The sequence below is a fragment of the Leucopleurus acutus genome, assembly GCF_964270905.1.
Source record: "Leucopleurus acutus genome assembly, chromosome: 14".
Classification (NCBI taxonomy): Eukaryota; Metazoa; Chordata; class Mammalia; order Artiodactyla; family Delphinidae; genus Leucopleurus; species Leucopleurus acutus.
The window spans coordinates 19717306-19737470 of NC_139156.1; the positions used below are offsets into that span (position 1 = coordinate 19717306).

Genomic DNA, 20165 nt, shown 5'->3' on the forward strand with positions numbered 1-20165 from the left:
AGGTGCACCAACACCTCCTCTAAACCAAGGAACTTCTCCCTCCTCTCCAAAATCCTCTTCTCCAAGAATTCTTGACTAAACACCCTCATTTCTGAGACCAATTACCATTCACCTAAATTATTTCACTTGCCTCAAAATCCCTTTTCCTTTAACTATCCCCCTTCTAGAAGGTGTCTCTCTAAGCCCCACGTTTTTGTGTACTTCAAATAATTCAATCACCTAGTCTTAGGAGGACACTTTCTCTCAACACAATTTCCAGGGGCTGTACTCTTCATACCCCAATCTCTCTACATCTCCCTTAGTCTCCATTCCTAAGGGGATTCCATCGCATCGCACTTCAGATTCGAAGAGGTCCCTTGGCCACGAGTGTCCGTCCTCCGCCCTGCTCTTCAGCAGGCGTTCCCTTTCTTTGCTCTCAGCCTTGTCTCCTCCACCCCTGCCTGCACTGCTCCCAGCCCTTACTCCAGTTCTTTGCATCCTCTTTCCTCCCAGGTCCTCAGATCACCTCCATTCTCAACACCCTCCTTCCCTCTCCTCTGGTCCACCTCCACTCAGGGCAGCTCCCAGGTCCAGCCTGACCCCTCTCTCCATCTCCCCCAGGTGACAGTCTCCTCCCCTTCATTAACATACACACACCCACATGTGCCCCCTCACGCAGGCACCAGTGGTACTCCTCCCCTCACATACCTGCTGCCTCATGCACCTCTCCACTCACATGCCCACCCTCTCTCACACGCACACCCTCACACACTCACCCCTCCTCACACACTCACCCCTCCCCACACACGCAACCCCCTCCTCACACACGCACCCCCTCACACACGCACCCCTCCTCACACACGCACCCCCTCACACACGCACCCCCTCACACACGCACCCCCTCACACACGCAGCCCCTCCTCACACACGCACCCCCTCACACACGCAACCCCCTCACACACGCAGCCCCTCCTCACACACGCACCCCCTCACACACGCACCCCCTCCTCACACACGCCACCCCCTCACACACGCAGCCCCTCCTCACACACGCACCCCCTCACACACGCACCCCCCTCCTCACACACGCACCCCCCTCACACACGCAGCCCCCTCCTCACACACGCACCCCCTCACACACGCAACCCCCTCCTCACACACGCACCCCCTCCTCACACACGCACCCCCTCTTCACACACTCAACCTCCTCACACACGCACCCCTCACCCGCCGCACCGCACTCCCTGAGCGGAGCTGGAGTGCGCGGGCTCAGGCGGTGGAGGAGGCGACGGCGTCCAGCCGTTACCTCGGTCGCGGCGCTCCAAAAACTCGGCCGCCTCCAGCAGGCGCTGCACGTTGATCATCCGCACCTGCTCCATGGGCACCGCGGGCGGCGACAGGGGCCTCTCCGCGCTCCCTTCCCCGGCCGACAGGAGGCGCCTCAGGCGGCTACAATCCGGCACCGCCCCGGGACATGTGCGGCGGCGGGCGGGCTAGCCCCGCCGCGGCTCCGCGCGCTCCCAGCCGCCCCGCCGCCCCCGCGGCTCAGCAGACAGCCGGCGCGGAGTTTGTTTACCTCTCCGCGCGAGCACGGGGGAGGGGCGGGAGCAGCGCCGCGGCCCGCCCCCTCCCGCCCCTTCCTCTGCCTCCTGGGAAATGTAGTCCCGCCCCGCCCACTGCACGCCGGGAGTCGTAGTACGCACGCCGCTTCAGTGCGCCTGCGCCTTGCCAAATTCCGCAATGGCCGCCGGGAGATGTAGTCCCGCTCGACTTGTACCTCCTAGACGCAAAGACTAAGAAGCTCTCTGGGCTTTGCTTCGCGGAGGGAAGGATTTGAGCGAACTGTGAGTCTGCTCTCTGGGAGCCCTTTTCTCAATGACTCCCGGCGGGCGCCTAGGGGCTGAAGCATGCTTGATCCGCAGTGCCACGCTCCAGTTTTCTATCTACTACTACTGTCTCCTGTAACTTGTGTGCCTTGGTTGCCCCATGTGCAGAATAAATACTTGAAAAGCCAAAAATCCCTGTTCAGGAGCAAGGGGTGATCCTATCAGAGCCAGAGAGGGCTCCCATAAGGCCCTTCTTCCACCTCAGTTTTCACAGAGAGTTAGTGTTTTGGGTTTTTTTTTTATCTTATTTTTTAAAACTCCTTTCCCCTCCCTCAGGAGGAGAAAAGGCTAGAAAACCTCGAGATTTTAGAAGCTAGAAAACCTCTTTGGTGCTGCAAGTGAGGGATACAATTCAGTGGTTTGGTGCTGGAGTCACATGAGGCTCAGTTCAAATTCTGACTCTGCTACTTAACACTAGTTGTGTGGACTCTTCAGGCCTCATTTTCCTCACATCTATATCGGATATAATTACTCCATTTATCCAAGCATTGAGGGCCTGCCATGTGTCAGGCACTGTACTAGACATAATGTGTACGGTAATGAGATAAACAGAGATGGACCTTGCTCTCAAGGAGTGTGTAGTCAGTAGGACTAATTGTGAAGATTAAATAATTCCAGCACTTAGTACATGTCACTCAATAAATGGAAGCTATGGTGATCATTTCCTCTCACGCTCTCCTCCACAGAGCAGGAACTGAAAGCAGAGGCTAAAGAGAGCAGGACCACATTAAAAAACTGCCAATGGCTTCCCTCACCACCACCGTCTTTCCAAGTCCTCATAGTCTAGACCAGAGTTTCTCAACCTCAGCATTATTGATATTTTGAGCGAATAATTCCTAACTGGGGGTGGGGTTGGAGACCTGTGCATTGTAGGATATTCAGCAGCATCCCTGGCCTCTACCCACTAGATGCCAGGAGCACACCACCAACTCAGGTGTGACTGCCAAAAATGCCTCCAGACATTGCCAAATGTCTCTTGGGGCAGAAAATCACCCCTGAATGAGAAGCTGTGGTCTAGGGCGAAGAAAGGCAAGAGGGTCATAACTGTTGAAAGCTCTAGGAGCAAGCTGGGAACTGCATAAACATCCATAACTTTTCCCCACCCTGATTATTTTAACCTGCTGGTGGACATCCAGAATAACAGGAAGCTCTTGGTGAGGGGAGAACTTCCTGTGGTCATTCCAGTGGCTACTGCAGAAAATAACCATCTCAGAATGAAAACGTTACTCTCAAAAATGTCATGGGCTTAATGCTGCATTTTAATATGCTCTCCCTCCTTTTTTTTTCCAAAGTGAACAAGATTTCCAATGAGGTCAAAATCTGCAAAATTCTACCAGCCTTATTAAATATTACACTTGGCACCACATTTAAGAACCAAATAGATGTTCTGTCAAATGCAGGGAGACCCAAAATGAGAGATGTTCACAAGCCACAGGAGATTTTTTTTTTTTGTAAAAGCTTTGAAACAGGAACTGTGCTTTTTCAGCTGTTGGCTAGGTCACTTCAGATCTGGGCTTTCCCATTGGGTGTTGGTAACAACCACCCTCCGCATTCAACAAGGGGCACGTTGGATAGGGGAAGAATGGAATTATTTAAAAGAAAATACCTGTTCACTCAGAACATCTGTAAGTTGAGGGTAGAAATAAAAATAAGGTTGAAAGTTTCTAATACAGTTGAAAGTTTCTACCACTTCAGATCACAAATTGCCAAGGGCTACCCCAGGAACTTAAAAGAGGTAGCTTTATAACAAAAGTCTACCCAATGGGAGGTAAACCATGTGACACGCAGTCAAGGAAAAAAGTACAAACTGAAAATACACATGTGTTCAAGATGGGTTTAAATCCATACATCATAAGCCCTAGCAGGCTATTAAGAGAAAGCAGGATGCTTGCAGCACATGCCTGGCCTTTCACAGTTGACCTCCCGATGAATTTACCAACCCTTCTTTTAAAGCCATGGCCAAGAGGGAGATGAGGAGATGGAAAGTAGTGCGAGAATCACCAAAAGGCCACCTGCATATGTTGAAGAAGAGAAAAGGTGATGGTGATGGTGGGCAGTGTTAAGAACTGGTTTCCGTACAGAAATATCCAGCCTCTTCTAACAGCAAATGACCTGCTCCGGCTGACTCCCAGAGTTCTTGCATGGACATTGGCCACAAGGGCCTCCTAGAGCACAAAGCCTGGGGCTCTAGCCTTGGGAGAGTGATGCTACCCACAAACCATCCCTCAGCACCAGCCGGCCTGGGGAAGCCCAGAGGCAGCCATGGCCTTTCTTTTGCAGATGAATCCAATCTGCACTACAAATAGGGAAACTGAGGAAAAGCAAGGCTTCCAAAGTCTACTGACAAAAGAACCTGGAACCTTACCCATAGTTTCTGGTTCTTCTGTCCTCCCCCTAAAGTATCTCACTCAGGGGAGTCTCTTTTGAAGATGGAAAAAGTCCTCCAGAGTCCCCCAGCCCTGTAACAAACAGCCTGGATGGGGACAGTCTGCCTTCTGGAAGAACACGGCAAAGCTCTCCGTTCCTAGGGGTCCTCTCCCTGCACTGTTTACTCAATGTAAATTTTCAAATGATTTACCGCAGATCCATGAACAATGCAGGAGGCTGGTCTGTGTTATATCGTTTCTGCAGACAGGAAAGATGAATAGGGGGGAAGGGGCCACGAGGTTAAGGTGCAAGTCCGAAGTCACTGTCTTAGTGACACCTGGTGCTTAAGAGAACTTCCCTGAAACTGCAAAGTGTATACTGTGCAGGGCAGTTTTCCGCAATTATCTTTAAGGGTGGGAACAGGGGAGGGTAAGTCCTGAGCTCCTAAGTAAGAACTGTTAACAGTTATACATCTTTCCATCCCCCAGCCCAAAATGACAACCGCAGCCTCCTCCTCGCCTCTCCCCTCGGAGCCCAGAAACGTGAAGAGCAGCAGAAAACCTTTTCTTCTGCCCAGTGAGTCAGCCTTGCCTAACTTCATGCGTAAGCTCTCCTCGAGTCAGCAGCAGCTCAGAGCTGCGGGTCTGTGTGCAGCCGAGATAAATTTGGGTCTAGAAGGGATGACGTAATGCTAAACCCGAGAGGTAGCTGCTGCCTCCCAGAGCTCTAGTCGCCAGGGCTGCCGGCTGACATCCCAACCACACGGAAAAGCACCACGACCCCGGTGCCTGAGCTGGGGATAAAGGGAAAGAAAGGACGTGAGGGTGGAGGAAACAGCAGGGGGAGGCAGTGTTAATCTGAGATCGCTGAATCTGGAAGTTTGTTGTTTTTTAACTTTGGTTTTCTGATGAGATCAGGCCACTGGCAGAGGCTCAAACAGCTGCACTTGACTTCCATCCTGGCCTATCTCTTCTCTCTTAGAAAAGGGCTTCTTACATTTTATTAAATGGCCCTTATAACAGCAGCCTATTTCGGTGATTATAAGGGATGTGTTAATCTCTCGAATGTCCTCTTCCTTCTTTTTTGCATTAACTTGGATCCGAGAAGAAATCTGCATTGCAGGACTCAATTAATATGCACGTGTAAGACTCTTACTTACCCCGGAGCACCCCACGTGGGGGTGCAACTGATAAAGTATGCAGGAGGATCTTGCTAGGGCCATGCCAAGTGAATGTTCCCCCAAATAACATTTCATGGTTTGTTTCATAGAAGTTTGTATCATTAAGCTTATTTCTCAATCCAGCCTCCATTTTTCAGACGAAAATACTGAGGCTCAGAGAGGTATGGTAACTTACCAAGGTCACACAGTTATCTATCAAACTGATGGAGCAAGGGTTAGGACTCAGTCTTACAGACTCTCATCCTGTGCTCTCTACCCATCTCCATAATTCTTTTTCTACTTGATTTGTGGTTTTAAAAATAAATAGGTAAATATGGGGTTTCCCTGGTGGTGCAGTGGTTAAGAATCCACCTGCCAATGCAGGGAACATGGGTTCGATCCCTGGCCCAGGAAGATCCCACATGCCATGGAACAACTAAGCCCATGTGCCACAACTACTGAGCCCACGTGCCACAACTACTGAAGCCTGCGCGCCTAGAGCCCATGCTCTGCAACAAGAGAAGCCACGACAATGAGAATCCCGCACACTGCAACAAAGAGTATCCCGGCTAGCCGCAACTAGGGAAAGCCTGCGCACAGCAACGAAGACCCAACACAGCCAAAAAACAAAAAACAAAAACAAACAAATAAATAAATAAATTTATAAAAAATAAAATAAAATAAATAAAAAATAAATAGATAAGTAAAGTGGAATACATTTTCTGGTCTTTTAAATTTATGGAGACCCTCTCCTTTAAATATCTAGATCAAGTTACATTCCAAAGGGATCCAAAGCCTGTTCTGTTTCATCTTCTGTTCAAGGTTCATTCTTCCCTAAGGAAAGGGAAGAATCAACTCCTCTGCCGGTGATGACCCCAAGCCATGGGCCCAACCTCGCTACATCACTTTAGTTAAAAGACCAGCACAGGTAAATGATCTTTGTTGTATGGAAGTAGCTTCCTTCATTAGGAATGCCTCCCGAATACTTTTTTTCAAATGACATTTCATCATGTGTTGCTGTAGTCATGTATTATTCTCCTTTAATTTGTGGTTATAATCATTTATACTGATAGACTTTGTGACTTTCAGCCATCTCTGGCATATATCCTGGTCAGCCATTGTATGTTTTTCTATAAAACTGCTCATTCCACGGGTTAATATTTTGTTTAGAATGTTTGCCATCTATATTCAAAAGCAAGAATGTACTGTAATTTTTTGTTGCACTTATCAGGTTTTGGATGCAACTTGATTTTAAAGCCTTAAAAAAATATATTACCAGAGGCCTTCCCCTGCTGCTAAGAGGATACCCCACATTCTTGACACAACCCTGGGTAACCCTCCCTCCCCTGCCAGGAGCCTGCCTACAGTTGCCCTGCCTCACCACCCCTTGGCATCATCACTCCCTTCCAGGTGGCAGAAACTTGTGGAGGTCACTCTTAGGGCCAGCCAGGCCCTGGACACTAAATCACACACCCAGCCCTGCTGCCTCGTGGCTGAGTTCTCAGCTTCAGGTGTACTATTTAGAATAAAACACCAGGCCTTTGCCTGGCCAAAGATGTCTGTGATCTCACCATCACTTCTATTTCCAGCATTCTGATTCTAGGATTCTGGGATTCTCCAGAGATCCTAGAACAACATGCCTCCACTTGCCTACTAGCTGCTACATAATGAGAGCCAACTATGTGCGTGGTGCCACTTGTATAGTCAGTTCATTTAATCCTCTACACACCTCTGAGATTCCTGTTTCCCAGATGAGGCCCCAAAAGGTTAAGTGATTTGCCCAAGGCCACATAGGTAGCAAACGGATTCAAACCTAGATTTCCCAACTCTTGGACCCCACGGCATACGTCAGGGTATGTTCCGTCAGACAAGGTCAGACAAAATTGGTTAGGGCAATGGTCTCACCCAGGCGTAATACCATCCGCCTAGAAGACTTCAGAAATGTGTAGGAGTGTCTTTCTTGAGTGTCACCACGACTGGGGAGTTCTACTGGCATTTAGTGAGGATGAACCAAGGATGTTAAATCCTGCAGTATTCCAGGTGAACCTGCTCAAGAAGAACTGTCTCATCAATAGCTCCCTTGTTGATAAACACTAGGTCAGAAGGTTAAAGGCAGAGAGCTCATCATTCGTTCAACGAATATTCCTTAATCCTCCATTACATGCTGGGCACTAGCCTAGATGCTAAAGAGAACAATGAACAAAACTGCTTGTGGTCTTTGTCCTCAAGGTGCTTGTATTCTAGCCTGATAGACAGATGATAAGCAAGTAAAATCATTGTAAACCGTGATAAGTAGGATAAGGGATAAATAATAAATGAGATGGGGGGTAGCTTTAGGTGGGTAGAGGGATTAGGGCAATCACAAGGGCTGTCTAGGCCAGCTTCTCAAACTTTAATGAGCGCACAGATCACCTGGGAATCGTGCTAAAATGAAGATTTGGATTCAGCACCTCTGGGGTGGGACCTGGGAGTCCCATTTCTGACAAGGTCCCAGGAGACACCAGGGCTACCCATCTTCAGACCACACTCAGGTTAAACAGTAAGGGTGACAGCCATGCAGGGAATATGGATTTTATTCTAAGTGAGATAGGAAGGAAACTATTGAAGGGCTTTAACCAAATAAATGACATGAAGCCAGTTATATTTAAGATCACTCTTGTTTCCTAGATCTCGATGGAGGAGAGGAAGAGGTTGGACCTACGCCGTTTGACCAGAACCAGCTGGCCCACACTGGCAAGGTGGCAGCCAGGGCCTAAAGCTCATCTGTGCGGCTCACACTTGCCAAGCACGGGCCAGACCAGTTGCCCTACAAGCTCAAGTGCCTTCTGGAAACCTAGTAGAGCCTGACAGGGTGTGGATTCACACCCTTGACATTGTAGCATCCAGAGTCTCAGGAGCCCTACTGGTTGGGTGAGTTCCCCAGGGGGTGCTGGGCAAGGTGGCACTGCAAGGGCAAGTGGCAACACCCTAGACCATTGCCTTCCAGAAGAAAGGGCCCTATCTGGCTTCAGTGTCCATGCCTAAAGAGTCCCAGAAGGTTTTGGCTGCCCTCTCTCTGCCCTAGGATGAATGGGAAGTAAAGGAAGTCGCTCCAGGGAGGCATTCCCATTCAGGCTGAGGTTCCCAGCCTGAACCTCAAACATTCCAGATTCCATTTCTTGCCTCTTCCTCTCTGACACTTCTCTCAGAGTCCTGAAGTCTCCTAGGAAGAAAGAAAAACCTGGTTTTGAGTCTCAGCGCCACTCTTTGTTAGCAGGTGGCCTTGGGAAAGTTAGTTAGCCTTGCTAAGGCTAAGGCTTTCCTCATCTATAAAATGAGGATAATGACAGCACCCTCCCGTTGGATGATTGTTAGGATTTAATATAAAGCACTTAGCATTGTGCTGGCACATAGTAACTGCTCAGTAAAAGGGCACCATTATCACTATTCCTTTGGAAAACAGAGACAACATTGTATCTGTCAGCAGCCTCCTTGGGGACAGGCTATCAGACTCACAGGAGACAGGCAAGTATTATTTACTGTTCTCCATTTGTCTGTCACTTGCACTGGAATATAGAACTGGAACTGGAGACCATACATACTGCACTTTGGAAGCAACAAGCACGGTGCTTGGCTCCTCACAGGTGTTAGAAATTTTACAGCTGGTGGAAAAAAGGAAAGAAAGTTGCATGCAAGGTACTCAGAGTCTTGGGAGTCAAGAAATATGGTAGAGATGGTCAGGTGTGGTGGAGGTAAGAGGGAGATAACACAGGGACATCATTAGGAAGTTCTGGGCCCCTGTAGAAATAAAAACAGAGGCCACATGCACTTACACTTGCCACCCATGGCCAAAAACAGAGCAGCCCTGGGCACGCCCTCCATTTTAATACAACAGTATTAAAATAGTCCCGGATCATCTTTATTCAAGTATCCTTGCTAATGGCAATAAAGACATGGAGTAAAATATCTCAAATAGCAGGTAATCCAAATCCCCTTTTATTAGCTTTAAACTTCCCAATCTTTCTCTCCCTCAGGACACTGTGTTTATCTTTCTAATTTTGCTGTGTTTAAATTTCCTTGGCAGACACTGGAGTTGGATATTAGAGGTATGAGGCCAAGGGCATGTTGTATGGGAGAGCAGGCTTGGTAGGAGCACTGCTAGGGACAATCCTCCAAGTGCAGAGTGCCCCCGTCTGTAAAGAACTAGGAGTGGAATGTGTTCATTTACAAGGTTGCTTACACAGTACTTGATTTCCTAAGCTCAGGCAGCTTTAAAAAAAAAAAAAAAAAGAGTCAGATCTGTAAATATTACAAGGATAAACACAAAGGGTTTTAAACACCAGGCTCGGGGGTGGCAGGGTGCATGCAGGGAGGGGAGGACTATTCCTTTTTTTGGAAGCCCGGCATAAATTTTTGTTCTATCTGTAATGATGGCTAGAACCAAAGACACAAAGCCCAAGTCAGATGCGGTCCCACATGGCTGGGGTTTACTTTAAGACAACTGAATTTCTAAATCTGGCACTGCAATAGAGTGTAACTCCATGATGGCAGGAAACTGTACTTCCAGGTCCTAGCACAGAGCCTGACATAAAGCAGTGTGGACCCCTTAAATACCAGTTTGATGGATGGATGAATGAACAAACTCACAGAACACATTTAAGGAGAATTCCTGGCATGCAATATAATTCCACATTTTATAAAATTATTTGCCACAGGGGCCTTTTAAAGAAAGGTTCTCTAACCTAAATTTTTAAAAAAAGAGATCCTATTTACATATATTTCCTGGAGATGTATTGCTCAAAACAAGGGTCACCTGAACTTTCAAAATATTTCACAAGCAAGGGGCCCTGTACAGCATTCTGCCAAGATGAGGAAGCAAAGAAGGAACCTCCAGCCGGGGAGGATGGTGGCAAATGCCCATTCGTTTTGGCTGGAGAGGAGAGATCAAGTCAGCTGCTGACAGCTTTGACACCTCCAGCCAGGCCACTCAGGGACAACAGTATCGAGAAAATTACTTCCCTTTAGTTTAGCAGAAGAGCCAGAGAGCAGGTGTCTCTCCCTGCGGAATTGAAGCTTCTCTCCAGTGTGAGCCAGAGCTCCACCCTCCACCCCCAGAAGGAGGCCCCTCCAGGAAGACTTGAATTCCTCCTCCTCAGTTAAGGCTGGGTAGCCATCCTGTCACTGTCATCGCCTTCAGGCTCCACCCACTCCCCCCCCCAACTAAATGTAAAAGAAAATATTTCTTCTAAATGGTGAATTCAAATTAGCTCAATTTTGAGAGACTATTGAGAATGTCACAATGACCTTTGCAATAACCGGACACACCCTGGGATCAGTAAACCAGGGTTGAGAATTACTGACTTTATGAGCACCTGACTTGTAAAACAAAAGCCCGGTTTGGGGCTCTGCCTGGGACCCATTCTCACGTCAGGCGGGAGGCAACACAGCCCAGAAGGACCTGGTTCTGCCTCTCCTGTGTCATCTTGGGTAAGCCACTGTCCCTCTCTGGGCCTCGGCCTTCCCGTCTGTATAGTGAGGATGATGGCTGCTCTGTGACCTCTGGGGCTCCTACTGGCCCTGATGCTCCGTCTTACTACCTGCCTCCTTTAAAACAAAACCCAAAAGGGAGTGGAAGGCAGAATGGGAAAGGGAAGAGAACTGGTTCAGAAGGCCAGGTTACCATAAACCTTCCCCCATTTCTTCCTGCTGAAAATGCCTTTATTCATTCTGCAGGAAGATTCCCATTTTTTGCTGGGTTATTGCTTTTTATACTTCGTTTTCTTTCTGTCTCTTTTTTAAACTCAAAAGCCACAAAACCACAAGTCACCTCCCCCAAACGGGTCATTTGGAAGCCAGCGCTATCAGGGGTTAGGTGTGTCAGGCCTGGCATACTGGTGGTATCTAAGTGAAGACCAGGCCAGGGCAACCATGGGCTTCTCCTCCAGAAACCCAGTTTAAATCAATATTTATCCAACTGTATTTATAGAAAGTGGTGGTGGTAGGGAAGAGGGGGTGGGGTAGGGAGGCAGAAGGATCTAAAACAGAACAAGCCACAATGACTGATGCAAATCTTTGTGGCCAATTCATTTCTGCAGGGCCAGGCTTTTTTTTAAAAGGCAAAAGACCCAGCTTTTGGTGAACCTGCTGTTGGCCCTAGTACCATAGCAACAGCCCCAAGTCCTCTAATATGTCCAGAGGACAGACTTGGGAAAGGCAGTAGGAGGGGGGTAGTGTTTCCTAGGAGCCTAAACTTGAGTTAGGGCCAGCAGAGTTGAACAACTCCGAAAAACAAAAACAATCTCTCTGGTTGGCTCTCCTGTCTCCAGCTTCACTTCTAAACCTTTTCTAAGCAGAGTGTGTGCAGAAAGACCCTGGACAATCAACAGGGTGTTACAAACACCCACTCTGCTTCAGATTATTGGGTGACCTTGAGCAAGTCATTTCACCTCTCTGGACTTCATTCCTTGGCTGGAAAATGCATACACCTATATATGGTTAAAACTGTAGGCTCAGTCGAATCAGAGGCCTAGGTTCAAAACTCAGCTCTGCCATTATTAACCCTGTGACCTTTAGGCAAGTTACTCAGCTCCCTGTTCCTCGGTTACCCCCTCTGTAAAATGGGGGTAATCGAAGTGCATATGCCATGGGGCTGTTGTGAAGATTGGAGGAGATAACGCATGTTTAGCCCCATTCTTTACCAAGTATAGTCAGTACTCCATAAATAGTTGCCAGTGTTGACATTATACAATGCAATTAGTTGCTGCTGCCGCCGCATGCCGGCACCCTCTTCATTTCTTTCAGTTCTACCCCCAGACTTCTGCCAGCCATCCTCAGATGAAAACCCCCATTTCTAGGTGCATCAGTGGGACGGTGTTTTGGTCAGAGAGGGCAGGTAGGTGAGCAGCTGTTGTTTTGCCTTGGATCTGATAGAGCTTCCCCCCGCCCCCACCTCCCAATCCAGGAATAACTCAATTCAGCTTCTCTAACTTCCCAAGGTCCGGATGCTTTTCCTGGGTTCCCTCCACAGGTTACCCAGTCCCTGGGAGCTCTGGGACTCTGAAGGCCACAACAGTATCCTCAAAAGTCTATTTCTGGCATTTACCTATGGGCAGAGATAATATTTAAAACTGGAAAAAAAGTTGAATCTGAGGAACATAATTTAGGATGCAGAGGAAACAGAAGCCTGATTTAATAATGCTCTTTACATAACTCCACCAAAAACAAGTACATTACTCCACTCCCATCATAAATCAACCCATGGAGTTTTCAGAAAAAAAAGCAATTGCACATAGTACATGCTCAATACATATTTGTGGAATGAATGAATGAATCGTAAGATGCCTGCTGTACAGAAATGTGACCTAGGTGAACGTTAGTTGCCACCAAAGCCCTCAATTTTAGCATAAATTGCACTGGTTTCCTGCTCTCTAAACCAATAACTGATCCGTCTGTAGGGTCACCGCTGATGTAGTTTCATCTCTCTAGGCCTGACCTACCATCTCCTTATAAGCCCTGGTCTTTACAGCCCAAGGGCATTCTGCATTGATAATGGGAGACATCCTCCCTCCTTGGAAGAGATCAGTATTTCCAGTTCTTCTCCAAGTCTTCAGAAAGTCTGTCATGTGTCCCCTGGCCTTCAGACCTGATCACTGTGCCATAGCCAGTAAATGACAAATCCAACCAATCAAAGGATGTATATTGTCTACCGTATGCCCAGTGTTATGCAACAGTGACATATACTGAAATACTGTAAGTGATCTTTTCCCTCAAGATGCTAATCTTCTCCCTGTGAGGATAAAGCTAATGCACAGCCAACAAGTAGAGAATTGCTGATTATCAAGGCTCAAAGAAGTGACTATTTATTGAGCACCTACTACATTCCAGGTACTTTAAATGGAGAACCTCAGTTAGTTGTTCAGCAATGGCAGGAGGCCGATGCTATTGTTATCCTTGTTTTACAAAAAAGAAATGAAACCTCAGAAAGGTTAGGTAACTTGTGCCCAAGGTCACACAGCCAGTAAGCAGTGAAGGGGGGATTTGGGCCCTGCTCTGGGTGACTGTAAAGCTTTCATTCTCTCAACTACCCTGACTTAAGAAATATCCAGGGGAGGTTTCCTGGAGGAGGTGGGAACTGACCTAGGACTTGAAGAGTAGGTAAGACACAGATAACCCCAGGGGAGTAAGAGAATGAGGGCATTTTAGACAGAGGGAAGAGTCTAAGTCAAGCATAGATGCATGACTGTAAAGCCTGCTTGCTGGTGGACCTGCTGGATGGGAGCAGAGGAGATTAAGTCAGGAAGGCAGGGTAGGGCCAAATGACACCACACAGCAGCAGCTTCCTCTATCTGGAGGAAGAGGCTGCTCTTTGGCCTGTCCATGCCCTTAGGAAAGCACCTCACCCTCAAACCCAGGTAATGCACTCCAGAGACCCACCCATGGCTTCTACTCCCATTTAATCATTCTTTTCTATCTTAAGCATTGCCCCAAAGCCACCTTCCCTACAGACTGGGAAGCCCTTTTCTGTCCTGTGGACCTTACCGGTTATAGTAACTTCCACTTGCCTGTTGAACAACTTCTATGCACAGAACACCCTTTTGTGAATTTCTTTCTTATTCCCTTTCATTTTTAACCTTTTCCAAAACAGGAAGTACATATTTTCTCTACTAATCAGTCAGTCCTAAATTACTATCCCTCCACTGGGCCCCAAATGGATATGGGTGATACGTCAGAGGTTATTTATGTATAATTTCTGAATTTGTGAAAACAGGGTCACAGTATCCATGATTAATATTTCTGGAGGCCTTTAATTTGAGATTCTCAGGGATTCACATCAGTTGGAACTTTGGGAGAATGTACCAGCATATCCTAAGCAATCCTTGCCTTGCACAGAGCAGTCAATACTGAGTGACTTAATTTGAACACCCCAAGAAAACTCATTATATATACTGAGAATAATTCAGTACTGTGTACACTCAGTGAGCTCTCCTAGTACGGAAACCTCAAAGAAGCCATGAAAAGCAGTTCTGGTGACAACGGAAAATAAGGCAAGCTCTTGCCAAGTAAATACTTTGCAAACGGTAAAAGCGGAACGTGTAAACTCGTGACCAGGGCCTTATCGGTGCATTTCGCGAATGTCTCACAGAACCCGAAATGGAGAATTGAGGCTCAACTCCCGGGTGAAGAGCGTCCCTTTAAGAAGGGACTGTACCAGCTGGCCACACTAGAGCTCCCCGTGATTTTCTGGCTTGCCTCCTGGCTCCACCCCCCAGTCTCTGGCCTCAGCAACGCGTGACGTTAGAGGAAGCTGAAGCTGCCGATTGGCTGAGCGACGCTGCTAGGTCAAGTCCAGTCAGAGGAAAGAAGTTTGTCTCCATGTGGAAACCATGTGTCTCTAGCTGGGAGGGGGAAGAGGAGAAGGCGGAGAAACTGAGATCAAGTGATTACAGGAGAACTGGCTGAAATGAAAGCGGGGAGATTGTGCACCTGAGCCGGCCAGTAATGCCCTTTGCAGTAGTGACCTAAGAAAACAAACAAACAAAAAAACCTTGCCCAACTAACAAAACTTGAGCCCCCCCGGCCCAATCATAAAAATAATTAAAAAGCTAGGGTCCTTGCTTCCTTCCAAAAACCAGGGACCTGAGAAACGCTGTAATCCTATCGGAACGCCTAGATTCCCCTCCCTCCCCCAACGACTGAATGATGTAAGCGTTTCGGAAAGCGGGGCTCTGAAGCAAAACAAGTCCTGCGCGCGCGGAGGGACCCTCAGTGCCCGAATCCGACGCACGCACGACCCGCCCCCCGACTCGCATTATTGCTGTGCACACGCGGAGCGCCGTGACGCGCGGGCATTGTGTGCAGCGAGCAGAAAACAACGGCGAGCGCCGCCAGCGCGAAGAAGCACCCCTAATAAAATGAGGCAGATGTAGGGCCCGCTGTTTTCCGTACTAGGAGACCGAGATGGGCGGGAGGCGGAGCGAGAGTGGGGAAAATAAAGTGGCCTCCGTGGGCCGCTCCAATTTTAAGGGGAGATAATAGAGGGCCCTGCGGATGGTCGCCCCATAGTTTGCTGGAGGTCACCCTCGCCTGCGTGAGCTGTTGGGGAGGGGGCAAGGGCCTCGAGCGGAGTTCCCGCTCTCGGGGAAATCTGGGGGCCGCTGGCATCACGTCATGCTGAGCCAAACAGCGGCTGCGAAAAGAGGCAAGAGAGCTAAAAATACTCCCGCGGGGAGCCGGCCGAAGGAGGGGGGCAGCGGGGCCGAGGGGCTGATTACGCACACGAAGTTGACTTCGATTGGGGCGCCCAGGTTCCCGAGCCCCTCTCGGGGTCTTGCAGCGCGGACACCTCGGGAAAGGGACCAGGAGGAAGCCCCTTGGCGTCCACGGTGTCGGGAGCCTGGCTCCGCGGCCGCTGGCCCGCCCGGTGCGGGGCAGCCCGGCCCAGCGCGCCCGGCCCTCTGCTTACGTGACTGGTGGCCACGCCAGAGCCCCGGCACCGGTAAACAAGGAGGTGGCGGCGGCCGAGGCGGCCGGGGGAGCGAGGGTGGGGGCGGCGAGGTGGGGAGCAGAGGTCTCCGATTGTCTGCGAGTGCGAGGGGCGGGGGGCGAGGGATGCGGTGGAAGCTCCAGCAGCCTGTTTAGTACACCCTTCTGTAGAGGGGTGCGGAGGGGGCCAACCAGGTTTGCAACACACTGCCAAGGTGCCCTCTTTGGGTGCACCCCCGGCCACAGCCGGCGCCACGGGACAGACTCAGGGGAACAGGGCACCCGGGCGGGGGATAGCGTAAGAAATCACGCCCCTCCCCCTTCCAACAAAAGCGAATACACCAAACAAAACCACGTCTTCCCCCACCTCCCCACCAGCTCTGGCTTTTCAGAAACTACCCTATTGACGAATGCACACTGCCCCCCCCCAAAACCCCATGAATAATCGCAAACATTCAGCTACACGGCCGACGATGCGCCTTTCTCGCAACCCAGGCACTCCGAGAAAACAGGAGAGAAGAAAAGAACGCACCACCGACCACGCTACACAAATCCTTGTTTTTGCCTTAAGCTACTGCACGATTTCGCTGCCATCACACGGTTACTTTAACCCCGAAGGCCTGGGGTGTCGGTCAGCTAAGGTGTTTTTGTGTTTGAGGGTTGTTGTTGTGTTTGGGGGAGGGGGGAGTAGGTTGCAAGATCTGACACGTTGCAATCGGACCCTTTCTTTCTTTCTTTCTTTCTTTCTTTCTTCCTTTCTTTCTTTCTCTCTCTCTCTCCTCCTCTCTCTCTCATCTCATTGATCTTCCTACTTGTTCGGACAGATTAAACAGCCTGCTTTTCTCTACTCTGTCAGTCTATATTCCTCGGCCCCTTCGCCCTTCTCGCAGCTATTATTTGTGAGGACCGTGCTGGAAACGCCGCACACGCGTGCCCCCGTTAACGGCGCTGAGCGACTGCCTGGGGAGGATGGGGGAACCCAGTTGGCAGAGGCAAAAATGAAACAAACAAATACAAAAAGGAGGCCAGGCCGGGGTGGGGCTCCCAGCACCACCACCCCCAAGCATCGCTCTCCACCTGAATCTGGGGTGGGGGGGGGAACAGTAGAAATCCACGAGGAAGGCATTTGCCTTCCTCGCCCAGCGCGCTCACTCGGGAGCCGTATCCCGGAAAATAAAAAAAAAACGAACATAACAGCCTACACCTTCTTCCATAACTATTGTTTCCTGCGAGATCCCAAAGTTTCCTTCTGGCTGCGTCCCCCTCGCCAAGTTTCCCGGGCGCAGGGCGGCGGGTCCGGGGCGAGCTGCTGGCGGTGCTTGGCTTTGCCGGCCTGTTTCTTTCGGGGGGGGGGGGGGAGGCGATGAGGAAACCACAGGGCACCAGAGGCGCAGGAGGACTGTATCCGTGGACGCGATGGCCTGAGCCCAGCCTTGCTGCGAGAGGAGAGGAAAAAGCAAAGTAGACAGGAGGGAGAAGAAGACCCGAGCCAGCCCGAGCCCACGCCGTGCAGGGCTGTTTGGTTGTTGGTGTTATCGTTGTCGTGTGTGTCTGTGTGTTTTCTTTCTGGAACCGCTAAGCTCTGCCTACAGTTTCCAACTTTCGGCTTCTAATCCCCACCCCACCCAGGAACAAGCGACAGAAAAACAACACTTGTCTGCCCGAGAAGGCTCCGGAAAAAAAAAAAAAAAAAAAGGAAGAAAGACGACCTCGAAGAGATGAGCTCTCGGCTCAGTTGTCAGCAAACAACAACACTCCCCCGCTCCTCAGCCCAGCGGTCCTGCCAGCCTCTGGGAGACGGACAGACGGACGCACCGACAGGCCCCCCCCTTCCCCCCGCTCGTCTTTGTTACATCTTTAGCAGCTTTGTGCGTGCGTGTCCTTTCTCCGGTGTCATCGGCTTTACTGCCGAGGGCTGGATGTGTGTGTGTTGGGGGAGGGGGGTCAAGCAGGCGACAGGGGTCGCCCAAATGGGCGAGGAAGAAAGAGCCGGGCGCCGAGGAGGAGCCAGCGCCCCCAAACTTACTTTTGTTTTCTTTCTCGATCTGCTCCAGGTAGCTGGCGGCCTCGAGCAGAATCTGCACGTTCTGCAGAAAAGTGTTGATGTGCTTCTCCATCGAGTTCTCGCTGGTGTTGAAAATGTCCGAGAAGGGGCACCTGAGCTTGGCCCCCGCGAGCTCCTCTGGCTGGGCCGGGGGCTCGGGCGCGGTCACGGCCGGGGGCGCGGCGGGGGCCAGCCCCGCACCCTCGCAGCGCGCCTCCTTGCGCGGCCGCCCGCGTTTGCCCATGGAGGAACCGGGGTCCGCCGAGCTCGTCCTGTTTTGGGGCGGCGCGGCCCGGCCAAGCTCCGGGCCCCAGGGGAGAACCGGCTGGCTGGAGCGAAGAAGGCGCCGAGGCGAGGAGGCGACCTGACTTCCCGAGCCTCGCTCCGTGCAGTTGTGTGTCTGAGTGTGAGTGTGTGTCCGTCTCGCAGTGGGTCTGTGTGTATGGGAGATTGAATGAACCTACAGGACAGACGGAGGCGCTCTGGCGCCTGGGTCCTAGTGCGAGCCGGTCGCCATCAGACCGGTCAAAATAAAAGGTGGAGACAAGCGAGGCAGGGACCGCCCCCTGCCCGTCCCCGCACACTCCCCGACTCTATCCAAATCTTACCACATTGTAGAGCGTAGGATTTAAACACGAATGGAAAAAAATACTCGAAGGCTGTGAGCGCACCGGCATAAAAACAAACTACTTAGCTATCTTTTTCTTCACATAAGAGTAATACCAATGCCTGGCACATAGTAGGTTTCCAACAAATGGGGGCTGCTATGACTTAAAAAATAAAAGCCCAATCCAAAATATCGTCACATGTGACCTCAAGTTCTCTTCCCCCAATGCACGCACACTCACTCGCTCACTCACAAACGCACGGGCATCTACCTTCACGCGGCCAAATGAAATCCCCAGGCCACCAAATCCCAGTTACAGATTTACTCACTCTTTCTTTCTCCCTTCGAATGCAAAGTTATTTTCCAGGAAGAGGGAGGAGGTGTAAGCATCTCTCCCCACACTCCTCTTCCCAGCCATAGTCCAGCTGTGCAAAGCTCACGGTAGGGTGCCTCCACACCTGGCTCTCTTTTATTTGACAGAAAGGCAGAAGTGGCAGCCCAGGAACCTCCCACCCCTACCCCAGCTGAATTCCACCTTTTGGTTCTGAAGACCCCTGCCCCAGTTGACATTGTTTCACTGCTACTGCAGACCCAGTGAGAGTCTGCAGGAACCAAGGACGCTCTCCAGGCCCGGGAAGGATGGTGGGAGTCAGGGCCCTTTGGGAGTGCCATAGAGAAGGATTCAAGTCCCAGCTCTGCTGCATACAGACTGCGTGTGTGCCTGGGTGAGTCCTATAACTGCCCTTGGCCTAAGTTTCCCCATCCACGAAAACTCTGATAAGATTCGTGTGCTGATTAAATTATATCTGCACTTAGTACACTGCCTGGCCCATAGTAAGAGCTTTTGCTTCCAGTATAGACCCAGACAAGAGCCTGAGTCCCCTACCTGCAGCTAAGGGGGGAAATAAGTTGCAAGAAACAAGACTCTTCTGCACTTTGTTGGAAAACATATCTGCAATAAGCCCACCTAAGTATTGTCAACTTGCGAGGTCACCTGGAGTTTTCCTCCAGGGAAACCGTTTACTTAGAAGACACAGTGAATGCTGCCCCCTGGAGTTGTGCAACCCAGCCACCCTGCTTAGAGTCAGCTTCACACACATTTGTCAGGAAGACTTTTCCTGGAAATGGAAACTTTTTGAAAAAATGAAAGTACATTTCTTTGTAAAAACACTCACTATGTAAAACAGAATACACACACCCTCACCAAAGTCCTGTGTATTTGTAGTCTATAATAACCTGCTGCTGATATGACAGGAACAATCAGTATTTGGCATTTTAAAGCCAATATATTCACAGTTTGTATCATAATATAATCATACTACACATGCTCTGCTCATTTTCCATCTTGATTGATCTCTGCATCCTTTGGCCAGCGTAGAGGAGAAGCTCTTAAAAGCTGTGAGATAAATTACTTGCATCATCAGAACAATTACTTACTATTTGTTCTATCGGAACCACAATCCGAGTCACTCATGCTTAAAAGTCTATAAACGTCTAAGGACTTTAGGAAGTACAGTTTCAAACAAGTTTTAACCAACGCCATTTTGCAAAAACTGATCTCCCTTGCCCTAGATGAAAGATGATAGTGAGACGATGAACCACCTAAGCCTGGAGAAAACCTTGGTCTCTCTTTAGTTCCCCAGTGGAGGCATGGGCCAAATG

The 20165-nt window shown here is 49.8% G+C and overlaps 1 protein-coding gene across 3 annotated transcripts in view; it reads right to left on the minus strand.

The window, feature by feature from the left end:
- MXI1 (MAX interactor 1, dimerization protein) overlaps positions 1-18140 on the minus strand; it is a gene marked incomplete at its 5' end in the record, with an annotated part of 99426 nt that extends 81286 nt beyond the window's left edge. Inside the window, one exon of one of the 3 annotated variants that reach the window (XM_082854197.1) lies at positions 17879-18140. In XM_082854197.1, coding sequence (XP_082710323.1) covers positions 17879-18140 — 262 coding nt within the window. Of the gene's footprint in view, positions 1-1285; positions 1437-15645; positions 15768-17878 lie in introns of those variants that run through there. The other 2 variants (XM_082854199.1, XM_082854198.1) reach the window with 2 other exon arrangements.
- Between the last annotated feature and the right edge of the window lie 2025 nt (positions 18141-20165).